Source organism: Zootoca vivipara, chromosome 16, assembly GCF_963506605.1.
Source record: "Zootoca vivipara chromosome 16, rZooViv1.1, whole genome shotgun sequence".
Lineage (NCBI taxonomy): Eukaryota > Metazoa > Chordata > Lepidosauria > Squamata > Lacertidae > Zootoca > Zootoca vivipara.
The window spans coordinates 37,589,508-37,612,103 of record NC_083291.1 but is presented as its reverse complement, the minus strand read 5'-3'; the positions used below and the strand labels follow the sequence as shown (position 1 = coordinate 37,612,103).

The 22,596-nt window shown below is 47.1% G+C and overlaps 1 protein-coding gene across 1 annotated transcript in view; it reads left to right on the top strand.

Moving 5' to 3' along the window:
* The first annotated feature begins 794 nt into the window (after positions 1-794).
* Positions 795-22,596, top strand: part of FAM120C (family with sequence similarity 120 member C) — a 34,816-nt gene continuing 13,014 nt past the window's right edge. The window contains exons 1-13 of the mRNA XM_035097491.2: positions 795-2,140; positions 10,299-10,545; positions 12,871-12,953; positions 14,765-14,893; positions 15,271-15,373; positions 16,487-16,572; positions 17,699-18,015; positions 18,256-18,541; positions 18,671-18,842; positions 19,192-19,441; positions 19,854-19,968; positions 21,064-21,273; positions 22,027-22,228. Coding sequence (XP_034953382.1) covers positions 1,532-2,140; positions 10,299-10,545; positions 12,871-12,953; positions 14,765-14,893; positions 15,271-15,373; positions 16,487-16,572; positions 17,699-18,015; positions 18,256-18,541; positions 18,671-18,842; positions 19,192-19,441; positions 19,854-19,968; positions 21,064-21,273; positions 22,027-22,228 — 2,809 coding nt within the window. The 5' untranslated portion in view covers positions 795-1,531. The remainder of the gene's footprint in view (positions 2,141-10,298; positions 10,546-12,870; positions 12,954-14,764; positions 14,894-15,270; positions 15,374-16,486; positions 16,573-17,698; positions 18,016-18,255; positions 18,542-18,670; positions 18,843-19,191; positions 19,442-19,853; positions 19,969-21,063; positions 21,274-22,026; positions 22,229-22,596) is intronic.

Sequence of the window (22,596 nt, the reverse complement as noted above, 5' to 3'; positions counted from 1 at the left end):
TTTAATTCCCTCATTTTCAGAAATTTGGCTCATCTACCGCGCTTTCTTCCGGTGTGCGTGTTTCTTCATTTGTAGCATTTAGACCCCACTTTTTCTTCCAGGGATGCTGCTTTCCCCCATCCTCAGCTACTACCCCACAACTATCCTGTTAAGTAGGCTAGGCTGAGAGGCAGCAGCTGCTCCCCGCCCCCAAATCCAGTGAGCTTCGTGGCCGAGCGGGAGATCTGAACCGTAGTCTCTCCCAGGTCCTAGTCAGGACGCTCTAACCACTGCGCAACGCTGCCTCCGCACTGACCCACCCGCCGGGCTCCGTGTGCATCTGTCATACGTGGGCTGGGGTCTCGGGCCCTGTGCGAATCCTGCGAAAGCGGCTCTTCTCGTTTACCTGGCGGCAGGACAAGCCCCAACCCTCCCTCCCGGGGAAGAAGCGGAGTGAAGATCTGCTTCGGGAGCAAGCGGGGGAAGAAAGAGCTGCACGGGGATCTGCTGCCCGTCTGGATCCTGCTGCCCGATGCAGTTACCTCGCCTTCCCTCGTGGCGGGGCCAGTCTGCCTGGCAACCAGTCCCGCCTGATTCTGTCGGCGACGTCCTTCCCAGCAAACACGGCGCGACTCCCGGAGGCGGCCTCGGCTCCTCTGAGGCCATGCAAAGCGCGAACAGGATGCTGGGTAGCGCCCTCCTCCTCCTCGACAGGGCGATCCGGAGCGCGCGGCCGCGCAGACTACGTCTCCCAGCATGCCAAGCGGGACATAAAACGTGACAATATGGCGCCGAACGAAGGTCAACCAGGCACCCGCTCCCCTTCCGGGTGGCCTTTCTCCCGTTAGTGGAGCCCAACCCTGAAGCGATGTTGTTTTCTTCGAGGTGGGGGAACTGCACTGCCCATGAGCCGGTGAAACCAAGCGGCGAAACAAAAACGTGCGGAGGCCTTTAAATGAGGACGCGCGGGACTGGCTGGGGGTTGTGGCGCTTTGCAAGTCTATACTCGCAATGAGCCTCCGACTTCCGCCCCTCCCTTGAGGCCGCGCAAACTCACAAGGGGGAGATAAGTCCGTACAAAAACATGGCGGACCCCTCAGACCACCGGGACTTGTAGTCTCAAGTCGGTCGACTCCAGCTTTTGGCGGCCCAGAGAACAGCTTTCCCTGAGACTACAAGTCCCATGAAGCTATGTGGCCCTTGGAAAGCGCGAAGAAATCATAACAAGATGGCGCCTTTCCCGCCGTGCCGGGAGTTGTAGTCGGTGCCGCCTTGCATGGTTCTTCTGACTTAATAAGAGACCGAGCAGAAACGGGACTACACTTCCCGACGGGCTCCGTTTTTTGCTGTGGGGGAAGGAGGAGGAGCGGAGGAGGAGGAGGAGAAGGAGAAGAAAGCTACAACATGGCGGCTGCGTCCATTCCCACGAACCGGGCGCTGTGAGGAGCGAAGCGCCAGGAGCTGGAGCAGCTCTGACTGTGCCAGGTCCTGGTTCCGGGGGTGCCCGCCCCGTCGCGGAAGTGGGGCCTGCACCCCTCCGCTGCGCGCGGCCATGGGGGTGCAAGGCTTCCAAGAGTTCGTGGAAAAGCGCTGCCCGGGGGCTGTGGTGCCCGTGGACCTGTTGAAGCTGGCGCGGGCCGTCGGGGGCCGTGGAGGCGGGGGCCCTGCCTACTGCGCCGCCTTCCACCCCCCTGCCGGCTACCCGCACCCCGCCGGGGCCGCGCCAGGCCTGGGAGCTGTGGTCGGTGCTGGCCCCTACGGTCACCCGCAGCCCTCGCCCGGCTTGCCCGGCCCAGGAGCCGGCCCGTGCCCAGCTCGGCTCCTGGTGGATGCAGATTCGGCCTTGCAGCGTCTCTACGGCGGCTACCAGACGGACTGGGTGTGTGGGGGCCAGTGGAATGCTATGGTGGGCTACCTGGCTGCCCTTTCGCAGGCCTGCCTCTACCAAGGCGGGCTAGAGCTGGCTGTCATCTTCAACGGAGGGCTCGGGAAGGAGAGGCTGCCTGAGTGGGGCAGGAAGGCGCAGGCGGAGAGACAGACAGCCCAGCTCATTGCTGGGCATGTGGGCAACAAGGGTACCCCGCCACCCCGGGCCTGGTTCCTTCCCCCGGCCTGCTTGGGGCACTGCGTCCGTTTGGCCATGATTCGATTCCGGGTCAAGGTAAGGCCCACACGACCATCCCAAACGCATCCCATTGCATTTTGTAGAGTTCTGCTTTGGAAACGTTGACCATCTCTGTTGGTTCTTGCACTTCTTCACGCTCATTGTTTCCCGACTACCATTTTAGTGGGCATTTTTGTTATATTTCATTTATCTGTTTCCCATCATGGTTTTCCAAATTTCTTTCTATTTCAGAATTCCTTGTCACTCAGCACCTGTTGCACTTTCTGGCACTTTCCCTTACAATTAAGGCCCTCTGCCTACGAATTTTGCAAAGGTGTCGCTCTCACCTTGTCTGCCACTGATATCTCTTAACCTTTTATTTTGCCCTACACATTTTAAATTCTAAAGCCTAGAGACTATTGTGTTCCTGGCAAAGTCAATATGTGAGTTGTAGTTCACCTGAGAGCCAAACATCAATCAGTGGAGCATCCTTCTTGACTTATAGCCTGGCCTTGCAAAATATAAAAATAAATTATGCAGAAGTTTCTAACTGAAAAACGTGTGCTATGTTGTCCATCCAAGTGCATCTGTTTTCACTGGGCAGGGGTGGAGAACATGTAGCCTTCTAGATATCAATGGCTTTCATTTCCCATTAGCACCAGCCAGCAACATCTGGAGAGCCACAGTTTTCCTCACCCCGATTTATGACGTATTGGCAGCCTGAATAGTCAGTTTTCTACCTAGTTATAAAACCTCCACTGCTTGGTCATCTGGAAGAAATTCTTCCTTACCACAGGCACAGTTTTTACAAAGTTACCACAGGCTGCAATTCTTCCATACCACAAGTGACTGACAGCTTTTTAACCAAATTTGTACTGTGTCTTTTCATGCTAGCCATCCATTTTTCAAGCCTGCTACATTCTGCCCCTTCTCCTTCTTTATTCTATTTTTAAGTACTTAAAATTTTGTAATCTCTCTTTAATTGATTCATTAATATTTTTGAAGCCAAGGTTTTTGGCATTAGATTTGTGTTCGGCTGAAAGAATAACATGACTAATTCTGGGCAGATCTTCTATGTGACCATCTGTGCAATAAGAAATAATAGCAAGAGTGTTTGCGCCACCTATTTAAGCCAAGCCTGGACAATTGTAGGATTGAAATTAGCAAAGTGTCCCTTATGGGTTGAGTTTTCTGTGGCTGTATAAACTCTATACTGTTTATTTTTGCTAGGAAAACTAAAATTTGCTAGAAAAATGTAGACTGGACCAACACCTAAAGTTAGTATCTAGGGCACAGTTGGATGTGCAGTTGGATGTGCAGTTGCTTCTGTAGGCTTCTGGTATAAGAGCAAGGTGCGTACTACAAGAAGCTTTATACAAGAAAATGACATTCAACAGGATTAGAACCCACACCCTCATGCTCACAGAGAAGTGCTCTAGTCTAAAGCATTATACTGCTAATCCATATCAAAATATATTTGAATCATTTTACCCTGTGAAGGGTGATTGTTTGCTCCCCATAATTAGCAGTGGGCAAATGGCAGAAGTACATTAGATGAAGTAATGTAAGGCAATATAGGGTAGTCCCGTCGCTCCCCCCCCCCAATTGTAGGTAATACAGACACACTCAGGAAGAACAAGAATTGGTGAATCCCCTTACAGCATGATTTGATGCAGTGCTTCATGTAGTCTTTGGTTGGCAACTGGAATTCAAATCTGAACTTGACCAAGAGAAGTCTCTATGTTGCCCTGGAGTCCTGGATGTTGCACAGCATTTGACATTATCCTTACAAGGTTAGGGGGTTGGTTGAAATGACAATCAAAAAGCTCTCTGTAGGCAGATGTTTGTGAGCAGTGGGAATAGAATTAAGTAGCAGTAGCAGCATCAGCAGTGGGAAAAGTGGGTGTGTGAGCTAGTCCCATGTCAGCTGGTATCACATAGTGGTGTTAGCATGAGGCCAGGAAGTTCCACGTTCAAATCTCACTTCAGCCACGAACTTGCTATGTGGTCTCAGGCAAGCCACTGTTCTCTCAGCCTCTCATATGATCCCTCCTATATGCTGACAATAAACCTTACAGGGTTGGTGTCATGATTACTGAGCTAATGTTTGCAAAGCGATTTAAGAATGTAAAAGACACATTAGTTCAGACTTCCTCAAACTCGGCCCTCCAGATATTTTGAGACTACAATTCCCATCATCCCTGACCACTGGTCCTGCTAGCTAGGGACCGTGGGAGTTGTAGGCCAAAAACATCTGGAGGGCGGAGTTTGAGGAAGCCTGCATTAGTTAGTCCCTCCCTCCCTCTGTCTGTCTGTCTCTCTTCTCTCTCATACACACCTTTCAAAGCTGTGTGTAAAGCAACTAAAGGCAAGCCCAAAGTTGTATATCCAATCCTTGTGATTTCTAGGTCCCTGTTACCAGGGTTTTCCAAGTGTTGATCAGCAAGTTTTTCACATTTGAGGATAGCCATTTGGGAAATCTAGTACTGCAGAATATCTGCAGTATGCCCATGGTGAACTGGAGCTTGGTTATCTTTTAGGATCATTTAAAAATGCAGTGCAATTTCTGTCATTCATGTGTGAGATATGAAATTGGTCACAGCGTTCAGTGTTGAATAAGCTGCCCATCTCCTGTGTAGAACCTGATGGGTTGACCTTTTTAAAGACACACATTAAAGACACTTACAAGAAGCACAAGCAACTCCTTGGCCAGTGTGAAAATAGGATGCAGACTAGATGGGCCTTTGGTATGATCCAACAAGACTGTTCTTATGGCGTGCTTGGAGCAACGTGTCTAGCTGCAGATGGAGAATACTGGATTTCAGCTAAATTCCCTCAAATAGCTGCATGTAACCTCCTGAGGCCAAAGGTAAATTGGCAAGCAAAGGCTTGGAGATCAGCTGAAGTTGAATAAGCTTTGGAAACAGCTGACCTGAAACAGATGAGCTTTAAATACAGCCTCATTTAATAAATGATAAACCCCTTTTTTAATAAAAAAAGTGTGTTCTCAGCACCACTTTGAGTGCATTTGGAAAAGCAGTTTTACAATATTGGGCACACACTTTTAATAAAGCCCTGTTGATTTCAGAGAGAGGGTTGAATCTGCCCTTAAATCACTCCATTTGAAATCAGTGAGACATAAAACATACTTTAAATCTTAGGGGTGGGAAACAGTTGAACCCCACTAGGTTTTGGTGTTGTACAGTTATCTGCAGTGGGCAGGATCCAAACAATTCCACATTAAGTCCCATACATCCAAAGAAGCTTTGAACTTGGACTTATCAAAATGTTAGTTCCCATACCACAGAGCAGTTTTGAAAACCGAGGGAGATTTCAAAAGCAGATTATAATAATCCAGGTTGGTCGGCTATTCCATTGTGTCAGGGTTGGGGGGGGGGCAGAGAAAAGAGGAATGGAAACACACTGGGTATGCCCAAGCCTGGGCTAGTATAGAAGTAGCTCTTTGGATGCTGTGTATTTCTGTATTTCTGTATATTGTGGGCTGGATGGATTGAAGGGAACTGACGCCTCAAATCAGAGCAAAAGTTCTTAATAGTTTGCTGCCGAGCATTCCATTCCATTCTCCCTGTTCATTTTTAGTTCAGAATCAGTGCTTCAAGTCCATTATGATATGCAGCCTGTGTGTCTAAATTTTGCTCTATTGCACGAAACCATTTTGTTTTCAATACTGTGTGTCATGGGAGAGCAGGGAGTGAGGCTCTTAAAATGGTTGGAAGCAGTAAGTGTGTGGATATAAAGCAAGAGAGACATGTGGAAAGATGGGGATTCATACACAGTGAAGTACTGCAACTTTCTGCTGGATTCTATACTGAGATACCATGTCACTTGTAGGCATTTAGCATATATAGCCCTTCATGTTTTTAAGGTTCTCTTCCTGTAAAAAAGAGAGAGAGGGAGGGAGAGATCTAGGAACTTGCTTTTCTCCCCCCCCCCTTCCTTAAAAGAAAAAACTAGGGGACTGTGTACTGGAGCAGAGGCCATGTTGTGTGCTGTCTATCATGATTGTGGCTTTAATCTCTTAAACTAAGATTTTAGTAATGAGAAATAACTTTTCAAATTGTCTTGTTGTTCATTTTTGGAATGTAATTTGGCTTTCGGTGACCTACCATGTGAGTGTGTTACCTTAGGAGTGCAGTCTTTTCGAAGTGTGGATGGGTGGTCCTGAAACGGTGTTAGAAACTCAGGTATATCAGCTAATCACCAAATGGTGCCTTAAACCTGGGTTATGGTTGCCACAACACAATGTCTATGCATCTTTTTAAAAATGAAATTTGTTGTTATTATTTGCTTCATTTCTATACTGTTCTATATTTTAAATAAAAAATATCAAAGCCGTTTACAACGCATTAAAACAACAAATAAAAGAATCCAGAATAAAACAAATTCAAGCTTCAAGGAAAATACCCGTGTTTCTCATATTATAAGACACCGTCTTATATTTATTTTTCCTCAAAAAAACACAGCATGGCTTATTTTGATGTCTTATTTTTATTACGTATGGTACAGCAAGAAGCTTTGTCGGATCCGGCTCTGTCGGGCGGGGTGGGGGAAAGGCGAAGGAACGATCCTGCGCCTTTCCCCCACCGCTGCCAAGCCCCATGCCAGCGACAAGCGTTGGCGGGGGAAGATCTTCCCCCGCCGCCGCGTCTTGCCTGCCTCCCCCGGCACTGAACGCAACTTCGGAGACCTCCGAAGTTGCGTTCAGTGCCGGCTTTTCGCGGCAAGACGCGGTGGCGGGGGAAGGTGGCGGGGCGTCCGTCTGAGGCAGCCCGGAGAAGCGGCTGCCTCGTGTTGGAGGCTTCGTGGCTCCTCTTCGTGGCAGCAGCATCTTCCTTTTCCTCCCACCACAACCCGGTACGGCTTATTCTCGGGATATGCCTTATATTTCACCAACCCTTGGAAACCCTGCCATGGCTTATTTTGTAGGTATGCCTTAAAATATGAGAAACACGGTATTTCAGATCCTTCTCTAAGGGACATTTGATTTTCCCCATATTTATTTACCTTTCTAATTTATATAGCTGCCCCATAGCAGGAATACTCTAGGAAGCCAGGGTGGTGTAGTGGTTGAGTATCAGACCAGGACCTAGGAGATCAGGGTTCAAATCCCCACTCAGTCTTGAAGCTCACTGGGAGACCATGGACCAGTCACAGCCTCTCAACCTACCTCATAGGGTCATTGTAGGAATTAACTTAGGAGGGGGGGGTGAACCATGGACTCCCTGGAGAAAAAGGTGGGGTACAAATGCAATAAATAAGCTCTTCTGCTTACCTGCTTAAGAAAGTTGGAGGGGCAGCCAGATGGAGATGTGAGTCGCCAACCTGGCACCCAGAGATCTCCATGTGGTCACAATTGGACTTGCTCCAGTCGCAAAACACACCTGGCGCCTGGTGAAGTTCTAACACTGTCTTGAAATTATTGTGCCTTATTGTTGGCCTGTGTGGGGACAGATTGTGATGATGCTAGATGTTGGTAACATACAGATAAATGCATATCAGTATTTTGGTACTTGTCTTGCTATTTTTCTGATGATTGCTATGGCTCCTAATGTTTCTTAGGGCACTGAACCTATAAGAAAGGAAGGATAGAGAATGATTTAAGCTCTTGGATGAAGCAAAACAATCGGCAGCAATACCAGCATTCTGTATTTACTGGGTGGGTGCATGTGGAATCATTCTATGCAGGAAACAGGAAAGGACAAAAATAAAAATAAAAATTGACAGATGTTTGAGAGATAGCAGGAGAAACAGAGGCACACTTGGGTTTCTGACAGGGTGGATAAAAATCAATGATTTTTTTAAAAAAATCAAAAAAATCGGATTTTTTTGATTTAAATCGGATTTTTTTGATTTAAATCGATTTTTTTGATTTAAATCGGATTTTTTAAAAAATAAAATGCTTTTTGAGGAAAATATATTACCATCCAAAGGTTATTCCACCATGAAATAAAGATTAGTTTTTTAATTATGTAGAATAAGGTTGTATATGTTTATTTTTGGGGGTAAATAAATGCCATTAATCCATTCACAATGTCATGCTCTTCCAGAGGTTTTTGTAAGATTATTGGGCAGATTCTCTGCCTACAAGATATTATCACAGATGCTTGGTTTACTTTTGCAGTTCTCAAAACTGAATTTGACTCAACAGAGATCATATGCCTCTTCTTCACAGCAAAAATGTTATAACATGAACAGAGTTGAGAAAAAGACCTTAATCCTATTGTTCTACAAACCTATGAATACAGAAACAACCCCTTCAGTGCTCAGTTTCAAGAAGTTCAGTGAATAGAATAGAAACAATATTTTTCTGATTGTTTGGAGTGGACAGTATTTAAGTTTTTCATGTGATTTAAATCGACTATGATTTAAATCAAGCCTTACTGACTAGTGATTTAAATCGTGATTTAAATCATGATTTAAATCAGTTTGATTTAAATCAAATCCACCCTGGTTTCTGATCCAATGAAGTTAAATTTCCAAAATTGCAGGTGGGAGAAGGCAGCCAGCTTTGCTGAATCAGCCTGATGTCTATGTAGTCTAGCTATCAGCCTAGCCTTTGGGAGCACACAGGTGATGGCTTGCTCCTGGTATTCAGTAGGTTTTATGCCTCTGAATATCAAAGGTATTTCTCCATCATGGATGTGAGTATGGATGGTCATATTCTCAATGAATTTGACAAAAAATAGTTTATACAAGCTAATTGAGCTAGTGAACCATCACTGTGTTTTGTAGGAATGAATTCCATCATTTTATCCATTAACCCTCCTTAGCAAATACTTCTGCATCATCTTCAGGAGGCCCTTTTCATGTTTTTTGGTTACAGGATCTTTAAGCCTCAGGGGTTTGCAAAATGTTGTTCTGAAAGGGCTAAAGATTTCAGCTAAAGGACTAACGATCACCAAGGAAATGCTAGTGGCCGCCATTTATAGCAAGAGTAATGTCTTGCTTCCCATTAAATGTCAAATAATTTATTTATTTTTGGGTTGGGGCAGAGGAATAAAGCCTTAAGATTACAGTGACAGGACCCAATCCCTTAAATGTTCAGTAGTTGGATAATAGGGTTGTCAAAGAAACAGGATCTGCCTTTATATTGTTTTTTAAAATCCTGATTTGAAAGATTATAAACAGCCATGTTCTTGCTGCTTTGCCATTAATCACCTTTGGTTTTTAAGAGTTTCTGTTTTGCTTCCAGTTGGTTTTGCTTGGTTTCTTTCTCACACTAAAATAGCTTTCCAGCCTCTTTCCCCTCTTGAGAAATATGTAGGGAATCACAGTAAACCATTAACTGTATAGGTTACGGGTGCCAACCATTTTGGGCCTCTGGGCACAATTGGAGTGAGTGCTGTGGGTGTCATGCTTTCTGATAACTTCTCTTCTCCACCCTCATACCACCAGGACTGAACGATAGAAGTGCACACACTTCTCTTTCCCAAGGGGTCTAGGTAAAAGTCAGGTCTGGGACTGTGAGTCCTGAGAAGCACATAGAGCTGAAAAGGGAAGTGACAAAGAAAATCACTCTTCCAGCTTCCCCCTTCAGCCCTATGTACTTTTCAAGTGAGAAACAGGTAACCATCTTCACCACCTCATGACCAAAGGGGGAAGGGAATAGAAAAACTCAGAAATTCATGGATGCCAGATGGCACATGCAAGCAGCATAGCAGTAATCTCTGGTGTAATTTATATGTCTTTTTCTTGAGAAACAAGGAAGGAAGGCAGGAAGGCTGTTGACCCACTTGATATGAGATAAAACCTGTAGTGTGGGGTCTCTCTTGAAAATTGTCAACACCTAAATCTAGTGTACATGTAATATTTTACAACCTCCTAATTATGGTTAAGAGATAGGGCCCTCCTCCTTCCCACTCCCTTCCCCCTTCTAATTCTCCTTCCTCTTTAGTGTTATATTTGCCCTGAATTTATCACAGACCATGGTTAACTTTAACCAGAGTTTGCCGAACAGCATGAAACTGAAACACATGATGTCCAGACATTGTTCTGATGACATTTTTGATATTCACATGCCATACCTTTCAGCTTCCAAAGGGAAGTGAGCCGCTTTCCTGCGTATATAAGCAGATGGAGTCTGTGAAGGAATTGCCCTGAAGTGAATTCTGTACTGGGTGGGCTTAACAGAAAGCACGAAAGAGCTTTGCTGCAGTGTGCCTTTTTACTCAGCCGTGTCCCTTCTTTTCTGCAGGTGTTCCAGAGCCTGGAGGATCACCATCAGGAAGTGGTATCCTTCTTCCGGGAGAATGGTTTCCATGGGCTCATTGCCCATGACTCTGAGTATGCCCTCTGCAACATACCCTCCTATTATAGCTCCCATGCCCTCAAACTGAGCTGGAATGGCAAGAACCTCACCACCAACCAGTTCCTGATGCAAGAAGTGGCCAAGCAGCTGGGCCTCAAGCTAAGCAGCTTTCCCATCTTTGCTGCCTTGCTAGGTATGTTGAAACTGGATTGGCTGAGTGGTGAAGTGAGTGAAGGTTTCAGAGGCTTAGGTCCAATTCCCTGCTTGGGCAAAAAGCTCACTAGGCAGCCATGAGCAAGATGCTCTCCCTTGGCCTAACTCACCTCCCACAGTTGTTGTGAAGGCTGTAAAAAGAGTGAAACATAAAATCAGCAGGAGTAGGCAGTGGCACAGTTCAGCAACATATATTTCAGTGTCTTGACTTTAAAATGAGGGGTAAAGGGACCCCTGACCATTAGGTCCAGTCGTGACTGACTATGAGGTTGCGGCGCTGATCTCGCGTTATTGGCCGAGGAAGCCGACGTACAGCTTCCAGGTCATGTGACCAGCATGACAAAGTCGCTTCTGGCGAACCAGAGCAGCACACAGAAATGGCGTTTACCTTCCCACTGTAGCGTGCCTTCGAACTGCTAGGTTGGCAGGAGCAGGGACCGAGCAAGGGGAGCTCATCCCGTCGCGGGAATTCAAACCGCCGACCTTCTGATTGGCAAGCCCTAGGCTCTGTGGTTTAACCCACAGCGCCACCCGCGTCCCACTAAAATGAGGGGTACAAGTTCTCAAAAATTGTGTTAGTTAAATGTTTCACACACAACCTTTTCTCTGCCTAACTATAGCATTCCCAGGGTGTCTCTGGGCAAAGCCAAGATCCAGCTTAATTTTACAGATGGAATGTCTGGTATCTCTTGGGCTTAAGAGACACCCAGGAAGGGCTGTCAAATCACAGGTGCTAAAATCATTTTCAAACTCCCAACTTCCCCCCAACTTCAATGTTTGGTGCTACTCAAGTTGGGAGTATCTGATCTGGGGGGAAAGAAAAAGAGGGTTAGGATGTGTCCAGATATTGGCGAAGGGCTGCTGTGTATTTATTTATCTAATTATTACATTTATATCTCACCTTTCCTCCAAGGAGCTCAAGGTGGGACACATGGTTCTTCACCGCCACCCTTAATTATCTTCACCACAACCCTGTGAGGTAGGTTAGGCTAAGAGACTGATTGGCCCAAGGTCACCATTCATGGCTGAGTGGGGTCCTAGTGCAACACGCTAAATCACTACACTGCACTAGTATTGGCAGGAACTAGAAAGAAACCAGAAGGTTGTCTGAACATATGAAGCCGCCTTCTGCTATATTGGATCCGTGCAGAGTTAGACCATCCCGCCTAGTATTGTCTGCTCTGACTGGCAGGAGCTCTCCAGGATAAGGTATTTTTAACTGGGATGGCAGCTACAGCCCCTCACCAATGTGTGTCTTTTCAATATGAGAAAGAAGAGGAATGTCCAGTGAAGATGAGAGAGAACTTAAATTCTGTTCAGGGCATGAGTGCTTAATATTTTCCTCAGGGAAAAGGCTTTGAGTGAGGCTGTGGGAGCATCTGGAAAGTGGTTCTGTAAGTGGTCCACCATACCTATGGTCAAGGCCATAAGAACAATAGCTATGACTCCAGCTGAACACTATACTGGCAGAAGTCTAGAACGTGGATTGGAGCCAAATGTGCTTGCAGTTTCTGGGTCATTGCTGGCACAAGAAGCTTCCACAGAGAGAAATTGAATGTGGACAGAGAATTCAAGTTGCTCCTCTCAGAATGAGGTATTGATAACTCCAGGCACACTTTCCTTATGGACTTTCGCCATCTTTGTTGGGCTTGGATTCAGTTTGTACTTTGTTTCAGCTGGAGGAACATGTGCAAATTATATAAAAGGTAAAGGGACCCCTGACCATTAGGTCCAGTCGTGACCGACTCTGGGGTTGCGCGCTCATCTCGCATTATTGGCCGAGGGAGCCGGCGTATAGCTTCCAGGTCATGTGGCAGGCATGACAAAGCCGCTTCTGGCAAACCAGAGCAGCACATGGAAACGCCGTTTACCTTCCCGCTGTAGCGGTTCCTATTTATCTACTTGCATTTTGATGTGCTTTCGAACTGCTAGGTTGGCAGGAGCTGGGACCAAGCAACGGGAGCTCACCCCGTCACAGGGATTCGAACCGCCGACCTTCTGATCAGCAAGCCCTAGGCTCAGTGGTTTAACCATAGCGCCACCTCCATGCAAAAGTATATAACTTCTATACAGTACTAGAATGTAGATATGTGTGTGTTGTGTGCAGGAGAGTCTTTAGCAGCATGCTGTACTTAATGTGCTTCAACCTTAACTCTAGCAGGTTCAATCCAGTGAGACCTGTTTCTGCATACCTGTGCTTTACCTATTGGAAAGGCAGAGAAATGGATTGGGGGGGGGGGGAAGAGGGTTTGAATCCTCTTGTTTGTTGGCAGTTGTTCAGTTATTATCCCCTTTTTGCTCCCAGGGAACCACATCCTTCCAGATGAAGATTTGGCTGCCTTCCATTGGAGCCTTCTTGGACCCGACCACCCACTAGCTTCACTCAAGGTAGTGCCAGCACCCCCATTTCCTGTCTCGAGGGCAGCAAGGCAGGAAACCCTGGACTGAAAGGGCTGCAAAGGGATTGCCCTTCGGGGGATGAACTGGTGCAGTGGTGTCTTAAGGAAAAAAGACTGAGAGGTGGATGGGAACTAGCACTCCAAAATCTTTTGTCCGCAACTCTTGGGAGACATGGTTGTTTCTGAGGAGCGGCGGGAGAGGTGGTGCTTTCGAAACCATTTCTGGGAAAGGGTGGCTCTGATGTTTAGAGTGGTGCTGCTGAAGATAGCTCTGCTTGAACTCAGTACGACATTTGTCGTTCAGACAAGTGGGAGAAGTGCAGTTTGGACCAAGGCTAATAAAAACTAAGATTTCTGTCCCTAGCTCTGGAAGAGGAGTGGAGCATGTGGGGGCTGGTAGTTCTCCAGATGTTGGACTCCAACTCCCATCAGCCCCAGCATGGCCAGTGGTCAGACATGATGGAATTTGTAGTTCAGCAACTTCTGTATAGAGATATAATGGGGTTAGGCTAGGTCTAGGAAAAAAAAGAGACACAGCATGACCCTTGAAGGATCGGGTTGCATTTTTTCAGCATCATTTTTTTGGTTTTGGTTTTGTTTGTTGTTTTTAAACTACTGCCACAGCTTCATATAGCTGGAGGAATTTTTATGGACACAGCAAGAAGAGGAAAATCATGATAAACCTCTGGCATGGGTTACTCTCCTTTTTCTCTGCCAATGTCATGCTCCTTGCTGGCTGTTAAAGATCAGTACATGCTTTATGCCCTAGGCAGTCGTATTTGCCAGGGGTATGCCAGTGTTTGATTTGTGTTGGAAGTATCTTTTTGTGTGTAAAAAGGTATGTCTTCTAGCCCCACAAGGGTTCTTAAGGGGGCTTAGGAAATAGTTATAATAATGCCACGCAAAACTTATAATGGAATTAGAACATTTTAAATTGCTACAACAGCCAGGATAAAACAAAGTACATTAGTGATGCTTGCCCAGAGGACTAGCGAAACAGAAAAGTCTTGGGAAGTGAAGGGGGATAAGGAGGGTACCATTCCTGAGAAAGCCATGCCCCTTAAGGTGATGGGAGCGCACCCAGAGAAGGGTCTCGCCTGATGGTTTGAGAAAATGAGTACCTCCCAAGTAACTTGACAAACACAAAAACGTATGAAGAGGAGATAATATGACTTCAGACATGCAGTGGGTGTATGGCAGGGAGCCATGGCCGATTTGCTGCTTTCCTGGTGTATGCTCACTTCATATCCCTTCATGTTTAGAGATTCCAGCAATCTTCCTTCATATTTCTTTACTATAGCAAATGCCAAACAATATGTTGTATCCCCCAACAAACATGATTGTTATGTGAATTTGCCCTTAAACTCTGGCATCAAAGTCAGATGCGCAGAGGATCCTGCTTTAGGATAAGGCACTTGAACCAGGTGAGCTGTCACTAGCAAGAGCTGCATAATAGGGTGGAGCCAATTCAGGATCTTGGAGCACCATGCTTCTGCACTAGGGATCAGCAACTGGGAGACACCAGGGCCAAATTTGGTTCCTGAAAGGTACAAGCCATGTATCTCCTACGGCACCCCCTTGCAAGTCCAGAGAAGAAAGAGACTTGTAGAAAGAGCAGGTGTCTGCGGCAGTAGGGCTTCCTGTTCATCCACTCAGTGGGTGTGGGGACCGTCACCTTTCCTCCTCAAAATAGCCCTCTGGTAGAACTTGTTGCTTACCAGGTCTGTGGAGCACTGAGGTGTTGCCTTGCTGCTGTTTGCCCTTGCCAGGAATTTTAAGTGCTTTGTGTGCTGGTTCTAGGTGCGTGCCCATCAGCTGGTCCTGCCACCCTGTGATGTAGTCATCAAGGCTGTGTCCGAGTATGTCAGCTCCATCAAAAATCCCTCCAACTTGGATGTGATAGGGAGAGATGTCTTCAAGCACTCCCAGGTGAGACAGAGCCTGTGGTACAGGGCTAAATTTCCACCTATCCTCGCGGCTGCTGTGAAAGTTGCAGACAGTGGAGAGGTTTGGGATAAAGGGATTCGCAGAAGGAAAAGAGGCTTATTTATGGGGACTGCTAAAATGAGGGTTAGATCCTGGGTTCCCATTTCAGCACTTCTGCAGTCCACAGCAGCTGGTTGGTTCATAGTGGTCTGTGCCTCCAACCCCATAACAATAGCAGATCGCATAACATTATATAGCCCTCTGTGCTGGTCGGCTTGAGCTGGCGGTAGGATTTTCACACCAAATGCCATTGCGACTTGCAGTTGGCTGCACTCCTGTCCCCGCCCCTGTCACTTGCTTTTCCTCTGGTTCCTCCCCAGTCCAGGACCGAAGATAAAATTGAGCGTTTCAAGAAGGCTGTAGAATACTATTCCGTGGCCACGAAGGCACCGCCTACCCCAGTGGGCCAGTCCCCGTATGTTCGTGAGTATCCAGGCGGCGCTGGTCAACCTCACCTCTCTCTCAGCCGTGTTTTCTCCCGCTGTCCAAGAAGGTGAGGCCCTGCCTTATACCCTATGGCGCCCTCTGCTGGGAGAGATCAAGTCTGCACTTTTCTCTAGAGTTGCCACCTCCTGGCCCAAAGAGGGCTTGGGTGCCTTTCATTAGCCACGTGGCTGGAAGAAGTTTGGAGTGGCTTTTCCAGTGGCCATGTATTACAGGGAGCCAGAAACTCCACCTTTTGGAACTTCTCTGTATCACGGTCTGCTAAAGGCACTGGAGCACCTTTCCAGGCCAGGTGCTGGTAATCTCATTGAGCCATTCACACATTCTGCCCTCATACAAAACTACTATTAACAGCCATTCCTCATTGTCCACAGTTGTGTGTTAAAGTTACATAACAAGAGTGCATTCTCAGGATCTCTTAACAAGGCATAGCTAATCTGGGTTAAGTGCCTCTGAGTATGCATTCTTATTTAAGGATATAGGTGCCTTGATGGACTTTAAATTCCTCTAGTCCAGCATCTTTTGCAAGAATCTCAATAATGAGAGGAAGAATGGAATCTGTTGAAAATTGAACAATGGTTAGCCAGTGAACTGCAGCGTATTATTTACCGTACCTTTTGCTGGACAGGAGAACTGGTATATCAATCAGCACCGCCTCCTTTCTTTTTTGGGTCTGGGGTGACTTTTCAAACAAAATTCCTCCAGGATTTCTGGACCGAAGTATGTGTCCTCATTCTGTATTGAACACCACCCTCTTCTCAGGAGATTTACACAGATCTTTTGAGAACCACTTCCCCAAACCATGCTGCCATGTGCAGGGGTTTCAGCATGGCAGAGTACCACAAAGTTGGCCAAAGGTACAAAGTCAGAGTCACCAGCTTGGGAAAGACATAAATGACTTTGCTTCATAACACAAAAATATGGCTCTCCCTGCTCACACCTGCTTTTTGAAATGTTCATCAACCACATCCTAGTTTAACCAACTTGTACATTGGCAGGTATCCTCACTCGGTCTTTTTAATGGTCCTGGCAAGGGTGTGCTGGGAAAATGGAGATTCCTGTATTTAACAAGGTGACAATTCTGTGTTTCAGTTCCAGCTTTTGGGCCCAACCACTTTGGAGGGGCAGCACCTATGAACCGCAATCCAATGGTACCGCTCCCTTCTGGGAAAGCTGTGGTAAGTCTCCAGACTTGCTTTAGGCAGATGTTCAGCTTTTCTTGATAATTTTGGCCATTACTGTGTTCAGGATAGACAGGTCAGTGGCTGTGCCTCCTTACTGCTCCTTGGGTGACTGAGTGGAGACTGTTGCCTGTTGCAAGCCCAGCCTACAACAAGCTTATTTGTATTTCAGCAGAGGGTGAGGTACGTTAGTAGAATTCTGGATTATGCTACTTCAGGCAGCAAGGGGTATTCATGTGTCATTTTTTAAAATGCTCTCTTATGCAAAAAGCCACATACATATAACTGACTAGCACATAAAGAAGAGGCTCTTATTCCTCTAGTTTACAGCATTCAAAAACATGACACTCTCTCCCTCATGCACTCAAACTGAAGTAGTACAGTCTGGAATTCTACTGCAGTCTGTCTCATTCTTCATACAGTATAAATCTGCTGACCAAGGCCAAATTCTGTGTTTGCAAAGGGTAGGTCTGCACCTGCAGATCATTCATATGCAGGTGCTCTTGCGAGCATTTGATCCCGTTTCAAGGAGAGCTATAAAACTGTACCATGAGAATGATCCCCTCTTGTTACCACTGCCCCCTTTACAATCTGTTGTGTTGCATCTTCTGCCAAGCCAGGGCTGTGCACATTCCATGGGTTTGTGATACCATATGGAATGTGGCATCTGACGCATGTTATCATCATAAGCATCTCAGCCTTTAAAAAAAATAAAACTCATGTTTCTAACTTATAGTTGCTTGAGCTAAAGATTTAGACAGTACATGATCGCAGAAAGAGAATTGGACCGTATCTCCGAAGGGAGAAATTTCAGTGCTTTGAACCCCTCCTCCCATGCAGAAACACATAAAAATGCCTTATACTGAATCAGGCTACGGCTCCATCTATTTCTAACTGCCAGTCGCTGTCCAGGGTTTCATGCAAAGGTCTCTCTCATCACTTGTTCTTTAAGCCCATTTTTACTGCATCACTTGTTCTTTAAGCCCATTTTTACTGCTGGGGATCAGAGACCTGCCTGCAAAGCGTGTTCTCTGCTGCTAAGCTGTGGCCCTTCTCCAGGTTTGCTCAGGTAGCCCCAATTACAATCTGTCAACCCCTTTTCCCCCTTTGCTTCCATCTCCAGTTTGCACCTCAGATGGGGCCAAAGATGCAGTACCACCCACCTTCCACTCATGGCGGTGTTGCCACCTCTTCGTCTTTCCTTCCCGGCCCTGGCTCCAGTTTTCTCTTCTCTCCGCATGGCCTGGTGGATGCAGCCCCTTTCCATGAGGACCCTGCTCTGAAGGGTGGACACTTCAACAACTGGCCTGGTTCATATGACAACTGCCACGCCAAGTTCCCCAACCACCACCTGAGTTCCAAACCCTCCCCATCGTCTGGGCCTGGGTCTTCGCCCTCCTCCTCCTCTGATGGAGAAGAGCACAACGGAACCACCTCCAAGTGAGTGGGGACCTAGCGGCATTCTGAGATCTGCAGGACAGACTGTGGATGTTAGGGAGGAAGGTGGGTTTGAGGGGCCCATGACTGCTGTTCATGTGTCTGGGAAAGTGCGTAGCATTGAGCAGGGATGGTGGAGCCAGGAGGATTCCTCAGTTCTGGATAGAAGGGGCAAGTCCAGGCTTTGCTGCTTGCCATGGGGTGTTGGACTGCTAGCTTATCCCTTTCCTCTCACTGCTGCAGCCACGTCTCTGAATCCGGACCTCACAAGTCTGGCTGGGAGGATCCTGGGGCTGAGAAGAGGATGAATCAGGGCTGGGGGCAGCCGCCTGGGGGCACTGGCAACTCGGAGAGGAGCCTGAGCGGCCCTGAGGCTCACATTCCTTCGCTGCTCTCCATGGCCACTCGCAACCACATGGACATCACCACCCCGCCCCTGCCCGCTGTTGCCCCCGAGGTGCTTCGGGTGGCTGAGCACCGGCACCGGCGGGGGCTTATGTACCCATTCATCTACCATGTCCTAACGAAGGTGAGGTGGGGGGTGGGCAGTGGATCTTTTGAGTTATTTTAACTGGCTCTCTGTGGGGTGCCTTGGAGGGCAGCACAGGGGCTGAGAGCCAGCAGTCCTGGGCCCTCAGTTTCCAACACTCCATTCCAGGGTGAAATCAAGATCCCAGTGTGCATTGAAGACGAGTGCAACACTGAGCTGCCGCCAGCAGCTGTCCTTTTCCGGGCTGCACGGCAGCATGTCTATGGTGTCCTCTTCAGTGTGGCTGAGACCCAGAGGCGGATGGAACGGCTGGCTGTGCGCAAGCGTATTCCTGTGAAAAGTAGGTGATCCCTTCTTCAACCTGTGGTTGCTTTACTGTTCCAGTGTTATGTTCATATAAGTGGAAGGTGGGCCTCCCAGAGGTATCCTGGGCACTTTTTGGAATATGGAGAATTCATTGGCAGCAAGGGCCTTTTTTTTAATTGCCCATTGTGTTGAACTGCGGTACAGGTTGGCCTTGACTTGGAGTACATACCTGCTGAGTAGGTTCAGTCGTCATTGATAGGCAGCATCCTGGTTCAGTGTTTTATCCTCGCAGTCAGGTGGGCCCTGTTCAGGTGGCCCTGAAAGCCACAGTGTTCAGGTGTTTTATCCTCGCAGTCAGGTGGGCCCTGTTCTTTCCTCCATAGCTCCTCCTGTTATCGTCAAGGAATGGTCGGCGTACAAGGGGAAATCCCCACAGACTCCAGAATTGGTATCAGCCCTTGCTTTTCGAGAGTGGACATGTCCCAACCTCAAGAAGCTGTGGCTGGGCAAAGCAGTGGAGGACAAGAACCGACGCATGAGAGCCTTCTTGGCCTGTATGAAATCAGACACCCCCGGCATGCTCAATCCCGCCAATGTCCCCACACACCTGCTGCTTATGTGCTGTGTGCTACGGTGAGTGGGGCAGGTCTGGGCATGATGGGCGGGAATGCTCAGGAGAGAGGGCTCCTGAGACAGGATGGGTGGAAAGGCACAGCTGGATTTGGAAGAATTGTGGCTCTGTGTACGGGAGGGTGGAGTGCCAGTTATATCGTCTCCTGACTTGAGGCTCAAAACTTACCCTAGTAACTGAAAGTACATTCTATTTGCCCATTTTGAGTTTCCAAGAAAATACAAGGTGTAGATACCTATCTAGCTAGCTATTAATGTTGAGTTCCTGTTAAAACGCTTGTAACCTCCTCCTGCATTAAAGGTAAATAGAAAAAGAAGCCGGGAAGTGTCCCTTGGGTTTCCTTTCCTCCCCAGTATGTGGTGGAGTAACTCTTTTGATTTATAAATTCTGTTATATTTTTCTTTTTCTTTTAAGATACATGATACAGTGGCCTGGGGGTCGGATTCTGCATAGGCATGAGTTGGACGCCTTCCTGGCCCAGGCTGTGTCTGCTCAGCTATATGAGCCAGATCAGCTTCAAGAACTGAAGGTAAGATTGAGCTTGGATTTGATCTTTGCAGTCTTTATGAAGTTTATGAGAGAGGGCTATATACATATAATTTGGTGTTTTTTATTATTACTATTATTGGTGTTAATGTTTCCTATCTGTTCTTCTTTCTTTCTTTCTTTCTTTTCTTGTTCTTCCCTCTCTCCTCTATTTCTTGTCTTTTTGATTCTATTTGTCTTAGATACTATTTTATTGTATCATGAAAACTTTAATAAAAATCTTTGGAGAAATAAAAGTTGCCTGAAGCAGTAGAGCCAGCACTCCTTTTGTTAAAGAAAGAGGTGCTGGGGTTCAGGTCTGCTTGAGAGCCAGAAACCATGACCTCTGGAAGAGAGCCCTGCTTCTTAATATATTAAATATGGAGGGAGGGTACAGGTTGCAGGTATTCCCTGGGAAGGAAGGACACGCCATACACACCTGGAGGTATTTGCATCTATTATTTTTGTTCCTTTAAAAATGGGGCATGGTCCAGCAAGGGATAGGTAGAAAAGTGATAAACGTGGCTAAGAGAAGAGAGGGTGGGAGTATGATACCCACATGAGCCGCGACTCCAGAACGCATTGCCCGGTGTAGAGCCACTAAAAGTTTGGTGCACAGAGAACATCTGGCAGAGAGAGGTCTGGGAAGATGGGAAGATTTGGTGGAACAGGCCTGAGCCCTAACAAATTTTGGTTTGGGGTGTTTGCACCCAGTTCCTGCTTCTGGCCCTTTATGTAGTAGATTAACCTCTCCAGGGTTATTGAGAGCAGGGACCTCAAAAGACACTTTTGACGGATCTGCTCTCCTCTTTTTAACCCTGTGATGTTCATACAAGTAGGTCTGGCTTGGTTGACTTTGGAGGTCAGAAATGAAAGCCCTGTGCTGTGTCTCAGGCTTACATCTGATACTTGTCGTCATCGTCATCACCAACATCATCATTTTCCTCTGCTAAGCCGCATTGTTGCTCTCTCTTGCATTACAAATACAGGCTCGTGGGTAACTCACTCAGTAACTGAGGTCTCCGTGACAAAGTGGGGGACTGTTACTTAAATGAATTCCTTTGATGGCTAAAGGTACAGTATGTTGTTTCCATTGCAGATTGAGAAGCTGGATCCCCGAGGAGTTCAGCTGGCTGCTCTATTTATGAGCGGAGTGGACACAGCCCTCTTCGCCAATGATGCATGCGGGCAGCCCGTCCCTTGGGAACATTGCTGCCCATGGATCTACTTTGACGGGAAGCTTTTCCAGAGCAAGCTAATCAAAGCCACGTGGGAAAAGACACCCCTGATAGACCTGTGTGATGGACAGGTAAGGGTTAGCATTCCTAGAAGAAAGTGGCTGCTGAGCAGTTGATCCTGCTGCTGACTTTCTGAGTTGCTGCTTAGTCCTTGATTCGGTGCCACATCTAGTTGTTCCTGTGCATTCTACACATGCTCACTTCCTAGTTGTAGGTGAAACTAAGAGTGTTGTCAAACGTTCTCTGGCTGCTGCTGTCTAATGCCTTTAGTTACTCTCTCCCCCACTGCAGCACCCACCCACCAGCAGTATTCAACATGTGAATGTGCTTTTTTTGTGTATTGTTAAGCTGCAGGCACAAAGCTAATGAGAAACTGCCACTCTGCCTGGCCTGCTGCCATGACCAAGCCTCTGAGCAAACTGGTATCTAGCTTCAATCTATTATCTGGAGAACATGCTTAATTACTTCATACTGAATAGAATTCAGCACACGGCTCTCAATCTTGTTAGGCATTTTTACATCCTACCGATTACAGTGGGGGAGTCAAAGTGCTTAACTTTGATGGGATCACATTCTCCATCGTCTGTTCAAATAATTGTCAGTGCAGCACATGATATGTGCCCTTGGCACCCTTCTTCCCAGATCATACCCAGGGCAAAGTGCCCTAACTGGCCCACCCTAGTTACACTCTGTGACCTTGATATTGTTTTACTGGAGGGATACGGCAGTGGGAATTGCCTGGCACTTCTACGGCATAATACCATCAAAGTCTGGTTCAGTTATTTTTTTGTCTCCCTTACTCCCTACTCCTCCTTGATTCACAGAATGAACAGGTGTCCAAGGTAGAGAAGATGAGGCAGAGCATCCTGGAAGGCATCAATTTCAACCGCCAGGCTCCGCCTCCCCTGCTCCCACCTCCACCCTTTGTATCTTCCATGGCCCCATCCTTTTACCCTATGCCTCTCTACCCTCGCGCCATTGGTTCTGTTCAGCCTTCAGCCCCTGGGAGGACCAGAGGCTTCACAGGTAAGTTGCTGTGCTTCCAGTTGCCTCTGTTACGTGTTTGCTTCATATGATATATATCCTGCTTCTCCTAGCAAATAGTGAGCCAGCCACTGGGAGTTACATCATAATCCTATTTGCCCTGGCAGGAAGCTCTTGATCGAATTTGCACAAACTTCCTCCTGCAGGTTACCCCACTCCCACTTTTTAATGTTCGGGGTAGGGGTGGGTTTATTTTCTTTTTAGGGGAGATGCTAAACCAAGCTGTTCCCCACCCGCAGTCTAAAGTAGCACAGCCCCAGAAACAGTTTTGCTTCCTCACCTGCCCTCCATCTGTGCAGTGATCTCTGTTGCGTTTGCGGTAGGGCCATTTCTTTCCAACTCATGCTTTG